This window comes from Curcuma longa, chromosome 21, assembly GCF_044706935.1.
Source record: "Curcuma longa cultivar G26 ecotype Majalengka, Jawa Barat chromosome 21, ITB_CL_G26_1.1, whole genome shotgun sequence".
In the NCBI taxonomy this organism is placed as follows: Eukaryota; Viridiplantae; Streptophyta; class Magnoliopsida; order Zingiberales; family Zingiberaceae; genus Curcuma; species Curcuma longa.
The window spans coordinates 10,466,068-10,483,620 of NC_133881.1; the positions used below are offsets into that span (position 1 = coordinate 10,466,068).

A 17,553-nucleotide genomic window follows, 5' to 3' on the forward strand; every position below is an offset into this window, starting at 1 on the left:
TGTAAAAAGAGAAGTGAGGTACTCAAAGGTTGTTACCTGATTCAAGGAATTTACCTCTGATTAAAGCACTTCATGAAAGCATACTAATTGGAGACGTGAAGTCATGAGAAACATATGTCATGTGATAAGTAGTACAATGCCTTACACGTTGTCGAAGCAGAATAGCAGATGGAGGTCAGAAACTGTGGGAGCTGGATCTGGGAAAGTTCAATACTTGGCTTAGGAGATGATAAGAAAGGAACATCCTGAGTGCTTCTAGTTGGAGCAATTTAAGATGGCACAGGAGCTTGTTTAGAGGCTGATTCAGTTTCTTACAGAGGTACATGTTAGCACGACAAGTGGCAACGATGAATAAGGATGGTACAGGAAGAACTTCTGAAACAGGACTAGAAGTCACAGACATTCAAAAGAGAAAAAAATGGGAAGATTCAAAGAATGTAGCATCCACTGATATTAACACAGTAACTCTAAGACTTGCATCTATCCTTTTTGAGAGTTTAAGTATCCATGGAATACATTTTGATAGACCAAGTTGAAAAGCTCAAGTGCAAGAGTCTCTTAAGGCACCAAAACTGATTGGGTTTCTGATTTTGTAATTGTTAAATTTTACTTATCAAGTTGTTCCTCTAAGTGTCGTGAAATTATTTTAGTTATTATGAAAAATTGTGCAGCTCAAGTTTATCTGTGATTTTTTTTCCCACAGGAGAAGATAATATGGAGGAGACTTCAGTATCTCTCAATAAGGTTTTAGATTGTGTTGCATCTTGTATCCATGTAGCTCGCCTCCAGGATATTTTGAAGAATAGTACAAATTTGATTGAAGTGTTATCAATTTCTTTATCTCCTGGGTTAAATTGGTCAGGTACTCCATATTTTGATATATGAAACCATGTTGATTTATCCAAAAACATCTCTTAAAATTTTGATTAGCACTTCCGTTTCATTTTTTGGATTGCAGTCAAAATGTCTGTTTTCACTTCGATTAAGGAGTTGTGTTCAAAGCTTGATCATGTTTCTCACGGCATTCCTATTTCTTCCAACAATTCAACTCCATTTATTTTTGAGGTAACCTCTCCCCAAATTTAGCAGTTGCAGTTTCTGAACTATTTTATTTAATCTCATATTGGTTTTTTTTTACACCAGTTATTTCATTCTGTGGCACCAAAAATTGTTGAATGTATTCATGTGGTGAAGATTTCTCAGGTATTTATTTCTCCTCCTCCCCAACTATTGTTTGTCCTAAATGGTTACTGCTAGGATCTGTAGATGAAAGAAATTTGTAAAGTTAAGAAGCAAATGGTAATAAAACATGTAAGCTACCATCATCCCTGCTTCCATCCCCAACTAGAATTTCTAGTTCGGTCATTACTTCTGTCCAACATGGTCTAGCCATTCCTTTTTATTATTACCATATATTTTTTTTAATATGGCTTTTCCATCTTGATCTTGATTACTTATAAAGCATTATTAGTATTTGAGTTCTAAATATTTTCTGATATATTTGTAATTTTTGATATTGATGTTGTAGTTTTGAATGTGAAACTAGCAACAAAATGGGTGAATAGACATCCTTTTGTCACACATCTCCAGGAAAGCATATAAGTTTAGTATGAAAAAGCATTAATAAGCAATTATCGATTAACAAGAAGAATGTTCTTTTTGACATTTCTCTTGGTTTCCGTATTTTTCTTTCCTTTTTCATAATAACTTTGTTATTAAAGAAAGAGAAGGGATATCAGATTACTAAATAATAGGATTCATACCATGGGTCTCTGGACAATGTTTAGGTAGGGGTTTTCTTACTCCTATGAATTATTTGAAAATTTAAATATTACGGCACAAAACAATCCGAAAACATGGTAGTTCCGTTGGTATATTGTTTTGGCTCTGTCAACAACCTAGTTTCCCTCTCAAGCCGCAATGATATTAGAACAGGCCATAGCATCGGTAAGAAGCATTAGCATGAATCAACATCTATACAAGACGAGCTTTATTTTTAGCCAAGGCTACTGTGTCAAAGTGGTATGTATCTGTATACAGAAACAGCAAGTCAACTAAAACTAACCGCATCAACAGACTATAGCTATCATATTTAGTATCAACTAACTGCCCATGCATCACTTATATGCTGATTCTTCTAGACTGAGGGAATTATTCAGTTGCCTGAAATGCACATAGGCGTAGCAAGGAGACAATAGAAAGAGCCCGAGCTATTATGAAGATAGATATTGGGATAAAAATTGTATTTTTTAAAAGTTATAAAAAATAGTCAATGTATCAGCAAAAAAGGTTAGACTGAACATGGTGTATGAAAATAAGATAATGATTTGCTTTGCATCTAAATTTTTTTGTAGGCTAATAATTAAATAAATGAATTGATAATCCAAATGGGCAAAATTGAAGGACTGTTGAATACCAATCTCACAAATGGTTTAAGGCTCATTCACAGCCCTAATTGCCATATGACAATGATCTTTATTTATTTGATCATTCATGCTGTTTTTCAGGTACATGTCGCTGCTTCAGAGTGTTTATTGCAGATGATTGAACTCTATAGGGATACTCCCTCACATAATGAAGATATCAATTTCCTAGCTGAGCTTTCTCATTTGTGTCAAATTGAAAAGAGTGCACCAGCAAAGACATTGCTCAGACAATGCATCACAATTCTGGAAGATATCAAGCGCAGGACTTCCCCTACAAACAAAACATCATGAGGAGAACGTAAATTATTATCTATGCCGTCTGAGACAAACACGTCTATTATTGCTTCATTAGCCACCAAGAATAAAGCTTATCTGCTATGCTGGGATGTGCTTGCTCATCTTTTTACACTGGAGGAAGATATATTTGGATGCGGTGTCGTCACATTTGGTTGTTATGTTGCTTTAAATCAATGTATTATTACTCTATAAACCAAGTCAAATCAATGTATTAGTTGTTAGGTTACTATGACAGGCTTCTTTAGGTGCTTTCTTTCCTTAGCTCCTTTGAAAGCCAAATCTTTATTTAAGATATATTCATTCTAGTGTCAAATTAAACCGTTTAAATGAGGATGTGCTGTCCAAAATATCTGAACTTACAGTTTAAAGTGAGACTCATAATAATCTGTAAATTGAACTTAAGTTTCTTGCGAACGAGGAGGTTATATTTATCAGATATGGATGAGTAAAAAATTGACATTGAATCCGAAATAGAAAATCCAAACTGAATCATAGAAACTTATTTGTGTTCTGAGAGGTATGATACGTTCCTTCATATTTGAGTCGGGCTATTAAATTAATATATAAATACTTATAAATATAAAAATATTTGCTTTATAATTTGTTTTGGCATAAGAATGCTACGTAGTTAATGTAGCAAAGAGGATTAAAATAATAACAAATGATTATATTGATTGTATTTGATCATATTGTAAAATGATTATTTTTAGAATTTTGCAATCTTAAAATAAAAAAAAAAAATCGAAAAGATCTTTAAAACCTCAAAACAAAGGAAGAGAAAAAAGCTTGAAATTTGAACCAATGCAACCTAGAAATTCAGGTTCGAGTATTTTTAAAATAAAAATTGAGTTAATTCTGAATTAATGAAACACATCGAATTAATTTTTTTTCATAGCCTCAGTCGTGCCCACCCCTACTATCGTCATCATAGTGCGTTCCATCAATGAAATTTTCTTTTGTCCCGTGACGAATGAATTTCATTTTGCATGAACTTAATTTCACAAAAGGCATTCTGAATTTTGACATGTCAATGTCGCAAGCAGAGAACGTTTAAGTTTAACAAGAGTGAAGAGTTTTGTGATCGGCACAAACTCTTCATTCAAATTTGTAATATTCTCGTAATATACATTGTGCGTGTGTATATATAAAGGGTAAACAACATGCACAATAATTTATAATTCACTAGCGTGGAAACCTATCACTTTCTTTTAAAAAAAGTCTAGTTAATTCTTCATGTTATTTATTTTAGGGAAAATAAATAAATCATTTGGATCAAAAAGAAAATTTTTCCTTTTTTTTTAAAGTGTACATATAGTCCTAATAAAATAGAGCGTCCCTGTATAGTCCTAATCTATGCCATCACATCCTTTTTACAAAACATCAGAACCAAGTTCTAAAACCCCTTGAGGCTTCCAAATACAAACAATCAGATTGAGTAAACCAAAGATCTGCTTCAGCAATTTGCCCAGTTCAGAATTGGGAGATATTTTGGGCGAGAAAAATTATCATCGTAATGATTGCGACTCTAGTAGGATGTTTGTTGCAACGTTGACGTCATTTTCGGCATGCATGAGTGCTCGCCTTGCAGAATCCCTGTCGAATCCCATGGAGACCAATGTCGCTATCGATGCCTCCATTGATTCAGAGAGATTGCGTTCTAGTTGAGAAGGATAACCACCCTGTAACCACACGGTAAACAATGACTTGGTTGGAAAATAAGACATGATCAATCAGCAAAGGAGAATATACTGGAACTAATGGTCACAGCAACAATATCACAGTTTGACCACTAAATTTTAAGGCTTTTGTCTTCCGGATGATATGGAAATGTCTTGATGCTAAGATGGGATGTCAAGATTAGCCAACTCTTAGTGGGCTATTCTTTAGCTATCTCTCATTGTTTTTTCCTACTCTATTCCCTTTTCTAAAGAATATGTATTCCTACTCCATCCTTTAAGTGCATATTTTGAATGGCAGGGCAGGTTGAGCAGAGCTAGTGAGCCGTACAAACTAGGCATGTCAAACAAACCAAGTGGGTCATAGGGGCAAATTGGGATGAATAAGCGAACATGGCTAGCCGGTCAAGCAGAATGGGCATGCTCAACAAATCAAGTGAACAAGACAAACCAAAGGAACTATTGTTTATTACATAGAGAGATTTTATCATTACCGAGAGTTATTTGTTATTTATTACTTATAACATCTCTATAAATCTAACATATGAATAAAATGATCCAAGGGTAGAGATGCATATCCCAATTGTATCCCCAATTAATTCTCCATATCCTGAAATAACTATCATATTCCTTATTATTTTCATTCCATGAAGCAAACATAGCATTAGAGTCATATTCCCATCTTTAATAACTAATTTGACAGCCAAAACACTATGCCCTCACTTAAGACAACATTTTTCTTTCAAGCTCCAAGGCCCGTACTTAATGGCATGTGAATCATTATAAGCTAAACTGGCTGACTTGGATGATGGTGGTGTCAAAAATAAGTAATAAAACAATCGACAAAAATACGAGTTTTCAGATGATGAACAAAATGAATTATTCGAGAAAAAGGACTAATCAACTCTCAACAAGCATTTTATGAGAATAGGTATTTACCTCCATCTGATGGCCAGGATATGGCCGCATATTCCCAGTAGCATTCCCTCTCGACAAGTTTGGTGACAAACCACTTGAGGTCAAGGGCAATCGTGAAAATACCGATAGAAATGCCTCTGGAAACTGGAAAACATTTGACAATAATATATCCTTGTGTATAACTGTAACATACAAAATGATGTAAAGAATCTCAAACTTATTGAAGAAATTTTGCATTATGTACCTTCAATTTGCGGATGCCAAGCACATTGAGGCGATATAAAGACCCAGCAAGCAAACCACATAAACCAGGTACTATGGATTGTTTCCAAGATGAGAAAAGGAGCTGAAGATAAATATTACAAATAATATATGCTTATTCAACATCAAGAACAAAGTTAAATCATCTACAAAATAAGGAAAGTTCAATATTAAGATTCACCTGAAGGCCAGCTAAATATATCAATGACTTGTCAGTGAAGTTTAGCCCAAATACACGAAACCGGGATGAAACTGGAATGTCAAAGTAAAAGGGTACAAAAGCAGCAAAAATAAGGCCATATGGTCCAGAAGCAAGTTTATTCAACGTCTCTGCAATGAAGGGTCCCCAATCAAGATAAGAAGCATCAGTCAATACAATGGCTCAAGCAAGAAAAGTGCAAGTATCTATTCAAAAATTTATTTTTTCTTAATATATATTTATGTGTGTGTATGTATGTGTGTATATTCTTTAACAAGAGCTCAGACTTAGAAAGACACTGATAAGGTTGATTTCTGAACACCAACAAGACCAATTACAGTCACAGAAAAATTCAGAAAAAATATTCTTCAAAAAGAACATATGATTCATATAGATTAAGGTGCCAAATTATGGAAATTATTGCAATCAAAACCACAGAAAAAGAAGTCCTTGAAGCAATATCTGAGGTGGAAGATTTCTTCTATTAAATTTCTCATCCTCTCTATATGTAGTGTTTGGGTTTGATCTATTCCTCCCCTTTCTAGTGTACGCAGTGTCAAATGAGCTTCATCTATTTTCTTGGACTCACAATTATTCACTATGAAAATTCACTGCTAGCCAATTCCAGATATGTATGTATGTATGTATGTATATGCTTAGGTTAATATTTTTGGTGAAATTGCACAACTATATGGAAAAGTAAAAAAAAAGGAAAGAAAGGTTGTTCGACTTACCAGATTATTCCAAGACCATTCTCAAGCAAGTCACTTTAATTTTGGCATGGAAGCTATTAAGCTCTTTAAGCTAATATATTGTGCCAGCAGATCTAGAGGGTGGATGAATGTGACAAGGATCTCCATAGGATCGCAGAATTTATCTTGTTGGCCTTTGATGTTGTAATCAATTTCACTTTTAAATTCATAAATTAAGCATGTAAAAAAAAAGAATTGGGTCATTTGTTTTCAAATTTCTTTACATTAATCAAACATGTAAGTTATACTTTTCAAGACTTTCAATAGCAATATACTGATTCCATTTCCAACAATGAACCAAATGTGACCTAAAAGGGAATCATGATAGAAATATTTGTAGTGATATCAAATCAAAAAGGAAATTGCTACTGAGAAATAAATTTATTTGACTAAAAGAAAAGCAAAGAGAAAGAGAAGGGAAAAAAAAGAAATGTAAAAAATTGTTACTCGATAAACAATAATGTTCCTAAAAAAATGATGTTGCTGTCAGAGTTTACCTCTGAGGTATGCTAAAGCTAGAGTCTCCAGTATCGATGACAATAATATGGAAAATATTATGAAGACCTGCATATCAACTATCAACAATAAGGCAAGATTGTCAAAAAACGAAAGATACGCAGTAAATGCTGAACGGTATAAACCATCATTTAAGTTGATGGTCTACAAAAAGAATGCTTCAATTCCATAAATTAATGAGCAAGTTCACATATAATAAGTTCACAAGGAATGCTTACGGTATGTTTATTGGAGCCTATTTGTCTCTCAAAGACCCTAAAATAATAAAGCAGGTAAAGGCCAAAAATCATCTCAGGTGTTGATGAGAAAGCAAAGGCGGAAGCAATGAGCTTCCATAGTGGGAACTTTCCAAATATGTCCTGCCATAAGAGATGTAGATAGGTTCAATAAACTTGAAAATATATTCAACAAGATTACTAAGAACAGATTGATTTGAGAAAGGCAGATCTGGCAATAAAATGATATGAAATGAATAATTGAATATTAGAAATATGATCAACTAAACAGTATTAAAAGTCAGACCATATAAAAAATAAAAAAATATTCACAAAAAAGAGGAATAAGATAACATTCTGATCTTCATGTAGTTAGTGCTCCTTTGCCCATTAAATCAATCATAATGTTTCCTATTGTCCTGGACTACACAGCTTCCACTTCTACCAAATAGGAACATAATCAACAACCTCTTCACGAGTTCAAAAGTCGGAGATTAATTCAAGCTGCAGAATTTATAACATTAACAAACCACCCTATTCGTTGAAAAGAGTGGAAGTAGGTAAAGATACATGGTGTAATAACATTGAGAATAAGTATCAACACAACCAAACCAGTATCATTTGGATCAACCTAACAAGATAGATTCTTGAACTTATAACCTTATACCACCCTATGCAGATCGAAACTGCTACACCAAGAATGCTGAAACATAAAGAAAAACTACCAGCTTCTTCAAGTTGTAAAACCCATTCTTCTTTATATCATATTAGGGGTTGAATAAGGGTGCTTTGACCTATCCCTCTTCTCTGGATATCAGGACCCTTTATTTGTCTCCCTCACTAAGGAATTTTATCTTAGGCCTTTAATTCGATAGAGTTTTCCATCTCTTATGGTAGAAGAAATACAATGGACACTAGCCCTATTCCCCTTCCAAGAGAACAAGCTAAAAAAAATAAACATGCAAGATAAACATAAAGAGATTCCAGTTATAACTAGTCAACGATGAAATTCAAGCCTATATGATAAGACGGCAAAGAATAAACAACAATCTGAACAAGTTGTTGCCAGCAAAGTCTAAAAGTTCACAATCATCCATAAACTCCTCTCAGTAATGATAGTAACAACACACAAAATTTAACCTCAATTCTGATGCTCTACGAGCATCACAAAAATTTCTCCTAGGAGAAAACTAACCCCTCTACCAGCTCTTTACTCTACCACATTTGCCGTTCTTGCTCGCTTCCGAAGATGAAAAGTTTGTACAACTAAGAGAAAACATATTAAAAAAACACACAAAAATGCTCTCACAACCTGCCTGCCCAAGGTAGGCCATTCGGCGCCACTTGCCCAAACCCAACAAGAAAGTCATCATCTTACATCCAATTTCCAAATTCAAACAGAATGACAAGATGAAAAAATTGCAATAGATGCATAGAATCAAAGAGTCTTAAATAGCCACATAAAATAAATCCGGAAGAAGAAAAAAAAAACATTGAGATCTGCAGAAAAAAAGAGGAAAACCTGATACGACAATCCGAGCCTAAGAGAACGGCCCAGAAAACCGGCCAGAACCGTGAGGAAAGCGCTGGCGACCACGATTGTCTTCGTCACTGGAGCATTGTCTGCAGGAACAGAAACGGAGGAGGGATGAAAAACATAGGGATCAAACTATCGACTAAACCGAATCGAGATCATACAGGACGGGAGTGGAATAACGCTTACGAAACCCAGAAGGCCCGCCGTTCATCTTCCTCTATAGCGACGAAGAATCCGACGGAGGTGCCGGAGGAGAGAAACCTGCTGCAGAAAACTCTCGAATCGACGACGACGCTTCGTCCGGCGCGGATATCTTCTCGGAAAAGAAACGTTATAATGCAAAAAGGGCGTTGATATATCGGCCGTTATTTATTACGCCACCAGGGTAAGCATCGGTCCCGGTTTATAATTAAAACGGTGCTTCTTGTTAAAATTACGAGCCCTGCCCTAGACGCCGCTGTTCCTGATCCTCTCCCGCCGCCGCTCTCTCTCTCTCTCATGCCCGAGCGATCCCTCAGTGTTCAGCTTTATGATCGACCTTGGCTGCTTGTAGTCGCCATCGCAACGAAGAACTCTCGATTCGGTTGCAGGAGAAGGCGATAAAAGGAGGAGATGCCTTATAGCAAGCGGCCGGTGACGTCGCTTCTGGTGTTCACGGGGTTGAATTTCGTCCTCGTCAATACCATCTCTCCAGTCTACGACTTTGTCTGCTTCCTTCCCTATTGGGAACGTCGGGTACGCTCGCCTCCTTAAATTCTTCTTCTTTCTGTCGATTTTTTGAAAGTTCGTGTGTTTCGGCCAGGAAATCACTTCCAATATTCATTCGAAACTGTTCGACATCATGCCATTCTTGTTATGTTTGGAAAACAAGATGTGACCTAGTTTATGAAGTACAAGCATTATTGTGCTCGAAGAATTGAAGTTGATAGTAGTAAAACATAAACTGATGATTGAGATAAGGATCCTAAAAAGTATCAATAATGATCCATATTTTGTTTAGGGTTTAGATATCTTGGTAAATGAACTTGACATATTAGCTTGCAGTTTCTCATCAGCAGTGTAAAAATGTGGACCATCTAGACCTTGGCTAGAAATTGAGTTCCTTTCAGGTAGAACATTTATAATTATATCCCAGGGATTAATGTTGCTCAGAGCCCCATGATTTCCCCTCCTATGGCATCTATAATCCTTCCTTACCACTGGAATCCCAAGTTGGATAATTAGACCAGTAGAGCAATCAAGATGTGATTGATGAAGAAATGCTCTTGACCATCTTTTTTTTTTTTGTAGTTCAAAGTGGTCATAGATTTATGGCAATTCCCAAACTGGCTTCCATTGTCTTCCAATGCATGCAAATCCAAAAAGGTTCAAGTATGCATCTTTGTTTGAAGCTAGGATTTTTCTTACCATACAGTCCATACAATGTTATAGCATTCTTACAAGGACAAGTACCCCTATAGTATTCTTCCTTAAACTTATCGGTCTTCATATGTTCTTACCTTCTGTAATACAGCAACAACAACTATCATAATGATATACAATATCCTAAACCATTGCGATCCGCCATTGCACATGAAGTTGTCGACAATTCCTTCATCCTTGCTGTGACTATCAATCGACAGAGTTTTAAAAAGTAGTATGTTATGACAAAGTTATTTTGCAAACACTTGATGTTAAAAGTTCATATAGTTGCTAGCCAAATACACATGCTTCCCAGAGTTAGATTGCAGAAAGTTGCATTTGCTATGTCATATATATTGCTTGCTTATTTATTTTGCTCTCTTAACCTTTGTAGAGGGAACGACGACGAAAGGCGCTTGAGGATGCTCTCCCAAAAGTTTCTTCTTGATTTGGGATATGAAGAGAACTTGTATGCAAGTTATAAAGATTGAACTCTTTTGAAGAGGCCTCTGTTGATGCCTAATCTGACAAGCATATGTAACTATCGACATTAATAAGTCTCTGGCAGAAGTGTAACACAGTAAACTTTTCATAAGATTGAATTCTTATGATTATTTTTTTTTCAGAAACAAATAATAGATGATCAATTATTGACATGGCAAAAAAAAAGTAATTACAAAGTTTGATCCAAACTACTCAATCAACAATTCTTTCTTCATGCTTAAACATGAACAACTGTTTCAGATACAACATGTATAGTTAGTTCAGTGAAACAAATGCATCATTAGAATAAAATGGCATGTCTACCATGTACTCCACTAGCAAAGGGAAAGAAGGAATTAGGCCAGATAACACAATCTCTTCTAGCCTGCATTTGAGGGGTTAACATTTGTGGATGAGGAATTCTACCATGATCACAGATACTTTCTTGCAAGGGCTCGAACTTTGGTGTCGAAGTGTGATGATGCAATGCGCGAACCAGGAAGGTAAAGTGGATTCAATAAGATCTGTTCATGTGGAGATGAGAGAAACCTGATTAGTACTTTCTTAATTCTCGCATTCTAGTATATTTGCATACGATCAGCATAGATTGCTCACATTGCTAAGCAAAATACAGGATGAGCAAGGGAACTGAAACAAATATAAATCCAACACTAGAATTGCAAAACATTCCCTAAGTGAACTGATGATTCATTAGCATTGCAAAACATCCGACACACACTATATAACTATGCTTAAAGCCTTATCTCATTCAGAAGCTTCAATCCATAGTCATTGAGCAAAGTTGCTAGTCGATATAATATTGCTACTTTTATGACAATCTATATTGCAAGTCAACTATGCCATTAAGTCTCTCTTTCATCTTGCTAAACAAAAACTATACTACAGGCATATATTGGCTTTACCTATTATATTGCATAGTGCAATGCTTCTAAGTCAACTATTTGGAGTTGTATATGTGGGCAATATACCTCCATTAAATTCTATGCATTTTTTATAGCATTATAGATATCTTAAATTATGTTTAATCATGTTAACTACCAATTGCACAAGACAATTAAAGATTGTCATGCCTAAGACAATCCTTGATCCTTTTCATCCAAGCATTGGGACGACATTCAACAGTTGCTGTTCATATAATTCTCAAATGCCACCTAATATTCAAATTAAGACCAAGGTCACAAATTGGTCTGTATATTCAGTGAACAGTGAACAGCTTATTCTCTTCTTTTCCACCACAAGATCAGTCCAATGAATTGTTGTAATGATTGGCAATAATTGATAAGTCCATTACTTGTAAGGCTTCAGAAATTTCAAAATCTGATGGAAGCTAATTATGTTGATTGACATAAGTAGTATTATCTTTGTTGACTTGATTTTATACACGAAATTTTGTTTGTGTTTCTTTTTTATGCCTGAGCAATCATGGAACTCTGTTAGGTTCTATATACAATTTTATGAAAATAAACAGCTTGCAGGTAATGATTGTTGTTATAAATTACTTCTAACAATTTCCACCTTAGGAAGAACAGTCTAAATTAAACCAGAAATAGAAACTAAAAAGGATTACCTTTATGTATAGCTCCTGGACCTCTTGGAAGAAGCTCTTTATTCCATCCTCATTACGAGAATCATGTAACAACATAAATCTAGTGTGTATAAAATTGGTTAAAGTGCACAAAATTGTCAAGCAAACCTCATAGATCAATAACCTACAGAAATGCTCTTGATAAGATTCAACTTTCTAGTCATGATTTTGCAGAATGCCTTTCAACATTTGCAATGCAAGGATGAATGGAAAAACAGAAATTGCGAAATGTATCAGTGAATATTGGCAGCCTAGACAATTGAATTAATTAGGAAATTTTATGCACTTTGCTTTCTCATTTCTAAAACAAGGTGGAGCAAAGAAAAGGCATTTTTAAGAGTTCTATTAAATTGTCTGCTAAGCATATTATTTCAAAGAACTGTCATTAGGATATGACCAGCTGTAACGTATACAGACACCACAAGATCATTGAACTTATCCACTGCCTTCAAGAACCTGCAATCACATATGCACTGAGACAGTAAGGATCAGTTCAATCAGTGTACAAACAGCAAATAAAAAAAGCATCATTACAGTGACTCACATAGCATTTGTGGTCCATGCAAGGTCTTCCACAATATCCAAAGCTGCATGTAGAATGAACTGATGCTGCTGAGAAGCTTCTTCTTTCTGACATATATAAATTTTCATTGCGCATATAATTAGCAACAACATTAGTCAACTCTACAAAAACTTGTCACTAATCTAATGTAAAAGACTGATATGACAGTAAAATAAATTCTTTGTGCACAAAAACAAGTGGTCAACATAAAAGAGAAATAAATGCACTTCAAGTGTCAAAATGGAAAATCTTGCATAATGCTATGCACAAAAAAGTGTTGGATTGTCAAGGATAATTGCCATTAATCATTCTTCCCCAACTAAAATTGGGTTTGGCCCAAACCTTTATTCAAGATGCCTCTCATTGAATATATGGAAATTTTCAGTGAGATTTTATCAAGAGCAAGTGAGAAGCATGCAATGATCTCTTAATAATTAGTTTGGAAAATTAAATTTTAGATTCTTTTTATGAATAGAAAGCTGGAAGTCAAATATTCACCAATGCCTATATAAATATGTAAAAAGAAAGAGAATATGTACAGCAGCATGATGTGATGAGATGATCCACAGGATATAGAATACAATATAAATATGCATATCTACAATCTGGAAGCAACAAGGCAAATGCCCAAATTTATATGATACATCATGCACACACCTTTTCTGAGTGCTATATGTAGTGCAATATCAAAGTTCTATAAGTGATCTTTCTTGACCAAGAGAAAGGAGGGCTATGTATTGCGCAATTTTCAACCATTAAACAAATGGTGATTTAAGCAATCAGCCCTTGCTACAGTGGCTGTGTGGCATATAGAAATAGTACCATGAGAGAAATTATTGGTGGAAATAGTATCACTTTACTATCAAAATACAAGTTGAGCAGCGGAAAAAGAGAAATACGAAATTAAAGATCAAAGTGAAAGATAAAATGAGAAACCAAAGATAAGAAAGATGATACTTTTGCTGCAGAGCCAACTTCAGCTTCGTAAATTGGAATGTCATTTCTACTGACGATAATGAAGCATGCCGTACCGGCCATATCAAGAATCTATAATCCAAGACCTGAAAGGCAAAAGCAGTTTTGCAAAATCAATCTCTACTGAAAAAGGTTTCCTTGAATTTCAAATTCCTTGGTAATAGAATTTCACGAGAGGAAGTAAACCCTGTCTCAGCGAGCATAACCCAGAACATGTAAACACAACCAAATAGTCAATCCAATGCTTAAACAAAATCAGATCTTATTTCATAAAGTAAACCCTGCTTAAACAAGCACAACTTTAGGCATGTATACGCAACCAAAAAGTCAACCCAATGCCTAAACAAAATCAGATCTTTCGGTGGAAAACCATTTGAGCGGATAAGTTCAACTAAATTATCCGCTCAACCTAAGAAAGAATTTGTTGTGAAGATACAAAAATCAAATCCCGGAACAACAGAAAACGTGGAGACCGAACCATTTCCAGGGAGAAACATACCTCGATGACGACAAGAAGACTGACACCACAGTAGGGACTCGCCGGAGGGGAGTCTTCCACCACCGCTCAAAAGGAAGAAGGAGATCGGGAGTGGAAAAAAGGGATCTGGATGAGGGATGGAGTTCGCTGGAGGGAGGAGACGGGCTTGAGATCCCCTCCTCCAAATCGCAATGAAACGCGAAGGAAACCCCGAGTGAACCGGCCCGGTTCAGTTGCATTAATCCGACTGAGTACAAACTGACCCGGTTCAGAGCCAAATCCCTATTGGTCAATGCCGATAAAGGCCTGGTATGTCCAAATTGAGCCCATTTCTGGCCCAACCCAAATTAACCCCACTTCTCCAATTTTCTATTTCCATTTCCTTTTTTAAATATAGAAAAAAGGAAACCCAATTTTAATTTAATATCATATTTCCATTTCCTGCCGTTGCTGCTGTGCTCGAAGCGGAGGCCCTCGATGGCGGAGCAGTTGACGGATGACCAGATCGCGGAGTTTAAGGAGGCTTTCAGCCTCTTCGACAAGGACGGCGACGGTCCGATTTCCCTTTCCTTTCCCCTTTTCTGGCTTGTCCTTGGATCTCGTTCCTTTATTTTCTTCTCCGTTCAAAGATTTTCTGGTGGGTGGTTTTGTTCCTCTATTTTTTCAATGGATCCGCTGTGGACCGATCGGCGCTATCGGCCCCTTTTGCCTAGATCGACCTGACTATAGGGATCTGCCTGACGCTTCTCTGTGTTTGTTCATATCCTCGATTGAACTGATGGATTGCCCTCGGGTTGATTAGATTTAGCTTACTCTTTTACTCACCCGTAGCCTACACCATAAATTGCTTTGGTTGGTTAGTGAACGCTAAAGTTAAAAATTTAGTAAAAGGCCGCAGTTAAATAAGCCTCAAAATTCGTAAAAGTATGCTTTTTTTAAATTATAGTATTCAATATAAGAAAATATCATCAGCAGGTCCATCCTGATTTCTGTTCGTTTGACAAGAAAAGGACCTTAGTTGAACGTTTGTATAATCAAAGGTCAGAAATTAGTCTTAATCCTGTCCAGTCCATTTTACTTTCTTGTAGTTGTGACAAAGCTATATTCTGTTGACTAGCATATCTGCTCTTGCTTATTTTGGATTCCATTATGTTAAGCTGGGATTTAAGATTAGATCGTTTATCCATAACTTGTATTCTGCAAGTCCCTTCAGTTCATTGCAAGACACAGAGTGACAGAAAGATAGCCAGGACTGATATTTATGTTATGTATGAGGCATCTAATTTCTTGCATCACTTTTGACTCGAATTTGTTAATATTCAATTGGAGCTTCATTTGCTTTGTCTATCCATTTGGTTGATAGTCTAATTCGGTTAATAATGTCTTTCTAGTTTAGAAAATAAGCGAGGAATTAATATTAGTGCCATAAATTCCATGTCCATATTTGAATAATAGTGATGTCTCATTCCCATTTCAGTAGGAGTGAATATAGTGCCAATAATTCCATACCCGTATTGAAATAATAGTGATTTCTCATTCCCATTTCTATAATGCATGTAATCTGAATGGAGTTGTCGTATTAACTGTATCACATTTTTTTTTCCCATAGAATAATATATGGGTACTTGATAAGATAAACATGAAGCTAAATACTACATTTTATTGTTTAATCTAAGTATCAACGAACCTAAATATATAACAGATAAAAGAATGGTGTAATATCTGAACAACTGTAATATGCAATATAACTAAAGTAAATACTAAAACTCAATATGACTCAAGTAATGAATATTGTGCTGCTCAATACAATTTAAATCTTGAAGTAGCATACTGTGGATATAAAGACAGTGCTTCAAAATAATTTTACTACTAAAATAACAGACGAGGGAGGAAAAAGTGTCGCATGTATATAGGTCATTGTTGACCTCTATAATATTAATATAGCATGCAAAACTTTAAAGAAAACACAAAATTGAAGTTTTACACAACATAAGATATCAACAAAATTGGTTGATTATAAGTTTTGATTGTAAGCCACAGTTCGGAGATACCACAGTTAAAAAAAAATTGGTCATAGAAAATCTCCAATTTCAAATATTTGCATCCTGTTTCTTCATTCCCCCTGCAATCTATGACAAGTCTGATGAAATGGTTATAAACCTTCTCAAAGCAAACTTGTTTACTGAGTAACTGAACGTAATTTATGATGCTTTCTATTTTTTATCAGATTGATAGTTTATTATTGAACGACATATTGCTTATTTGTCATCATGCTGGAATTAGGCAACTGAACGTATATCCATTTTGTTCGTCAAGAGCCTATACTGCATGTTCTTTTGCATACTATTTTGATAGTTTTTTTTGTCTCCTATTCGGATCAAACTTAATCAGGCTGTATAACAACCAAGGAGCTCGGGACTGTGATGCGATCGCTGGGGCAGAATCCTACCGAAGCAGAACTGCAGGACATGCTCAATGAGGTCGACGCCGATGGCAATGGAACTATCGATTTCCCAGAGTTCCTCAACCTGATGGCACGCAAGATGAAGGACACCGACTCCGAGGAGGAGCTCCAGGAGGCCTTCAGAGTGTTCGACAAGGACCAGAACGGCTTCATTTCCGCCGCTGAGCTTCGTCATGTCATGACCAACCTCGGGGAGAAGTTGACTGACGAGGAGGTCGACGAGATGATTCGCGAAGCCGATGTGGACGGTGATGGCCAAATCAACTACGACGAGTTCGTCAAAGTCATGATGGCCAAGTGAGGAGATGATGCCTTCCAGTGTGACTCATGAAACACCCATAACTTTCATGGCAGATATGTGTGTTGTGTGTTAATCTATCTCATCTCCCTAGGCGCCAGGTAGACGATGCTCAAATTCTTCTTGCATTTCGACTGATGGTTATCTTATTATGTGCGTGAAATTTTACAGAACGTCAATTGCAGTCTCTTTTTCATGATTCATCAAAAAGGAAGAAAGGATATTTAAAAGCCTCCATCATTTTCTCCTTCCCAGTGACTCCCAAGAAGATGAGGACACACGTAGGCAAGCAGATAATCCTGCCTACCATGGGCCCCAGCTTCCGCTTTAGATTACACTGCCTCGTCAGATTGTGTCCGAATCTTTGACTTCTCTGAGATCTTGCACACACTTTGGATAAGGTATAATTCCAGACCAGTGGATGCTAGTGCTTTACCCTATCTATGAGTTTCTATCACTTGGGGGAGGAAAGAAAACAAAGAGGGATTA

The 17,553-nt window shown here is 36.0% G+C and overlaps 5 protein-coding genes across 5 annotated transcripts in view; 3 read left to right on the forward strand and 2 right to left on the reverse strand.

Annotated features, from left to right (window-relative positions):
- LOC141814672 (uncharacterized) overlaps window positions 1–3,053 on the forward strand; it is a 32,742-nt gene extending 29,689 nt beyond the window's left edge. Inside the window, exons 32-35 of the mRNA XM_074702611.1 lie at window positions 704–862; window positions 959–1,065; window positions 1,144–1,203; window positions 2,508–3,053. Of these exons, the coding sequence (XP_074558712.1) occupies window positions 704–862; window positions 959–1,065; window positions 1,144–1,203; window positions 2,508–2,717 (536 nt within the window). The 3' untranslated portion in view covers window positions 2,718–3,053. The remainder of the gene's footprint in view (window positions 1–703; window positions 863–958; window positions 1,066–1,143; window positions 1,204–2,507) is intronic.
- A 936-nt stretch (window positions 3,054–3,989) lies between these two features.
- On the reverse strand, window positions 3,990–9,115 carry LOC141814929 (rhomboid-like protein 20). The gene is made up of 8 exons (XM_074702890.1): window positions 8,984–9,115; window positions 8,783–8,883; window positions 7,264–7,404; window positions 7,027–7,093; window positions 5,760–5,908; window positions 5,562–5,663; window positions 5,339–5,461; window positions 3,990–4,402 (listed from the first exon to the last, which is right to left on the reverse strand). The coding sequence occupies exons 1-8, from the start codon at window positions 9,006–9,008 to the stop codon at window positions 4,229–4,231; spliced, it is 882 nt and encodes a 293-aa protein (XP_074558991.1). The 5' UTR covers window positions 9,009–9,115; the 3' UTR covers window positions 3,990–4,228.
- Window positions 9,116–9,286: 171 nt separating this feature from the next.
- On the forward strand, window positions 9,287–10,852 carry LOC141814872 (uncharacterized). Its single transcript, XM_074702829.1, has 2 exons — window positions 9,287–9,532; window positions 10,593–10,852. The coding sequence occupies exons 1-2, from the start codon at window positions 9,410–9,412 to the stop codon at window positions 10,644–10,646; spliced, it is 177 nt and encodes a 58-aa protein (XP_074558930.1). The 5' UTR covers window positions 9,287–9,409; the 3' UTR covers window positions 10,647–10,852.
- A 67-nt stretch (window positions 10,853–10,919) lies between these two features.
- On the reverse strand, window positions 10,920–14,511 carry LOC141814871 (uncharacterized). Its single transcript, XM_074702828.1, has 6 exons — window positions 14,324–14,511; window positions 13,807–13,910; window positions 12,832–12,917; window positions 12,681–12,743; window positions 12,270–12,354; window positions 10,920–11,205 (listed from the first exon to the last, which is right to left on the reverse strand). Exons 2-6 carry the CDS (start codon window positions 13,885–13,887, stop codon window positions 11,113–11,115), a joined length of 408 nt encoding a protein of 135 aa, XP_074558929.1. The 5' UTR covers window positions 13,888–13,910; window positions 14,324–14,511; the 3' UTR covers window positions 10,920–11,112.
- A 216-nt stretch (window positions 14,512–14,727) lies between these two features.
- LOC141815497 (calmodulin-3-like) lies at window positions 14,728–17,243 on the forward strand. The gene is made up of 2 exons (XM_074703443.1): window positions 14,728–14,855; window positions 16,694–17,243. The coding sequence occupies exons 1-2, from the start codon at window positions 14,780–14,782 to the stop codon at window positions 17,065–17,067; spliced, it is 450 nt and encodes a 149-aa protein (XP_074559544.1). The 5' UTR covers window positions 14,728–14,779; the 3' UTR covers window positions 17,068–17,243.
- The last annotated feature ends 310 nt before the right edge of the window (window positions 17,244–17,553 follow it).

Bases quoted from the DNA above. Each gene is read 5' to 3' on its own strand.
- LOC141814872 (XM_074702829.1), top strand. From the start codon at position 9,410: ATGCCTTATAGCAAGCGGCCGGTGACGTCGCTTCTGGTGTTCACGGGG. The intron at 9,533-10,592 runs GTACGCTCGCCT...TAACCTTTGTAG, and splicing joins TTCCCTATTGGGAACGTCGG to AGGGAACGACGACGAAAGGC.
- LOC141814929 (XM_074702890.1), bottom strand. From the start codon at position 9,008: ATGAACGGCGGGCCTTCTGGGTTTC. The intron at 7,405-8,782 runs GTTTTCCTCTTT...CTCTTATGGCAG, and splicing joins GGCTCGGATTGTCGTATCAG to GACATATTTGGAAAGTTCCC. The intron at 5,664-5,759 runs GTGAATCTTAAT...ATTTATCTTCAG, and splicing joins TATATTTAGCTGGCCTTCAG to CTCCTTTTCTCATCTTGGAA.
- LOC141815497 (XM_074703443.1), top strand. From the start codon at position 14,780: ATGGCGGAGCAGTTGACGGATGACCAGATCGCGGAGTTTAAGGAGGCT. The intron at 14,856-16,693 runs GTCCGATTTCCC...AAACTTAATCAG, and splicing joins CTTCGACAAGGACGGCGACG to GCTGTATAACAACCAAGGAG.
- LOC141814871 (XM_074702828.1), bottom strand. From the start codon at position 13,887: ATGGCCGGTACGGCATGCTTCATTATCGTCAGTAGAAATGACATTCCA. The intron at 12,744-12,831 runs GTGAGTCACTGT...ATGTGATTGCAG, and splicing joins GCATGGACCACAAATGCTAT to GTTCTTGAAGGCAGTGGATA. The intron at 11,206-12,269 runs GTAATCCTTTTT...CCACATGAACAG, and splicing joins TCCAGGAGCTATACATAAAG to ATCTTATTGAATCCACTTTA.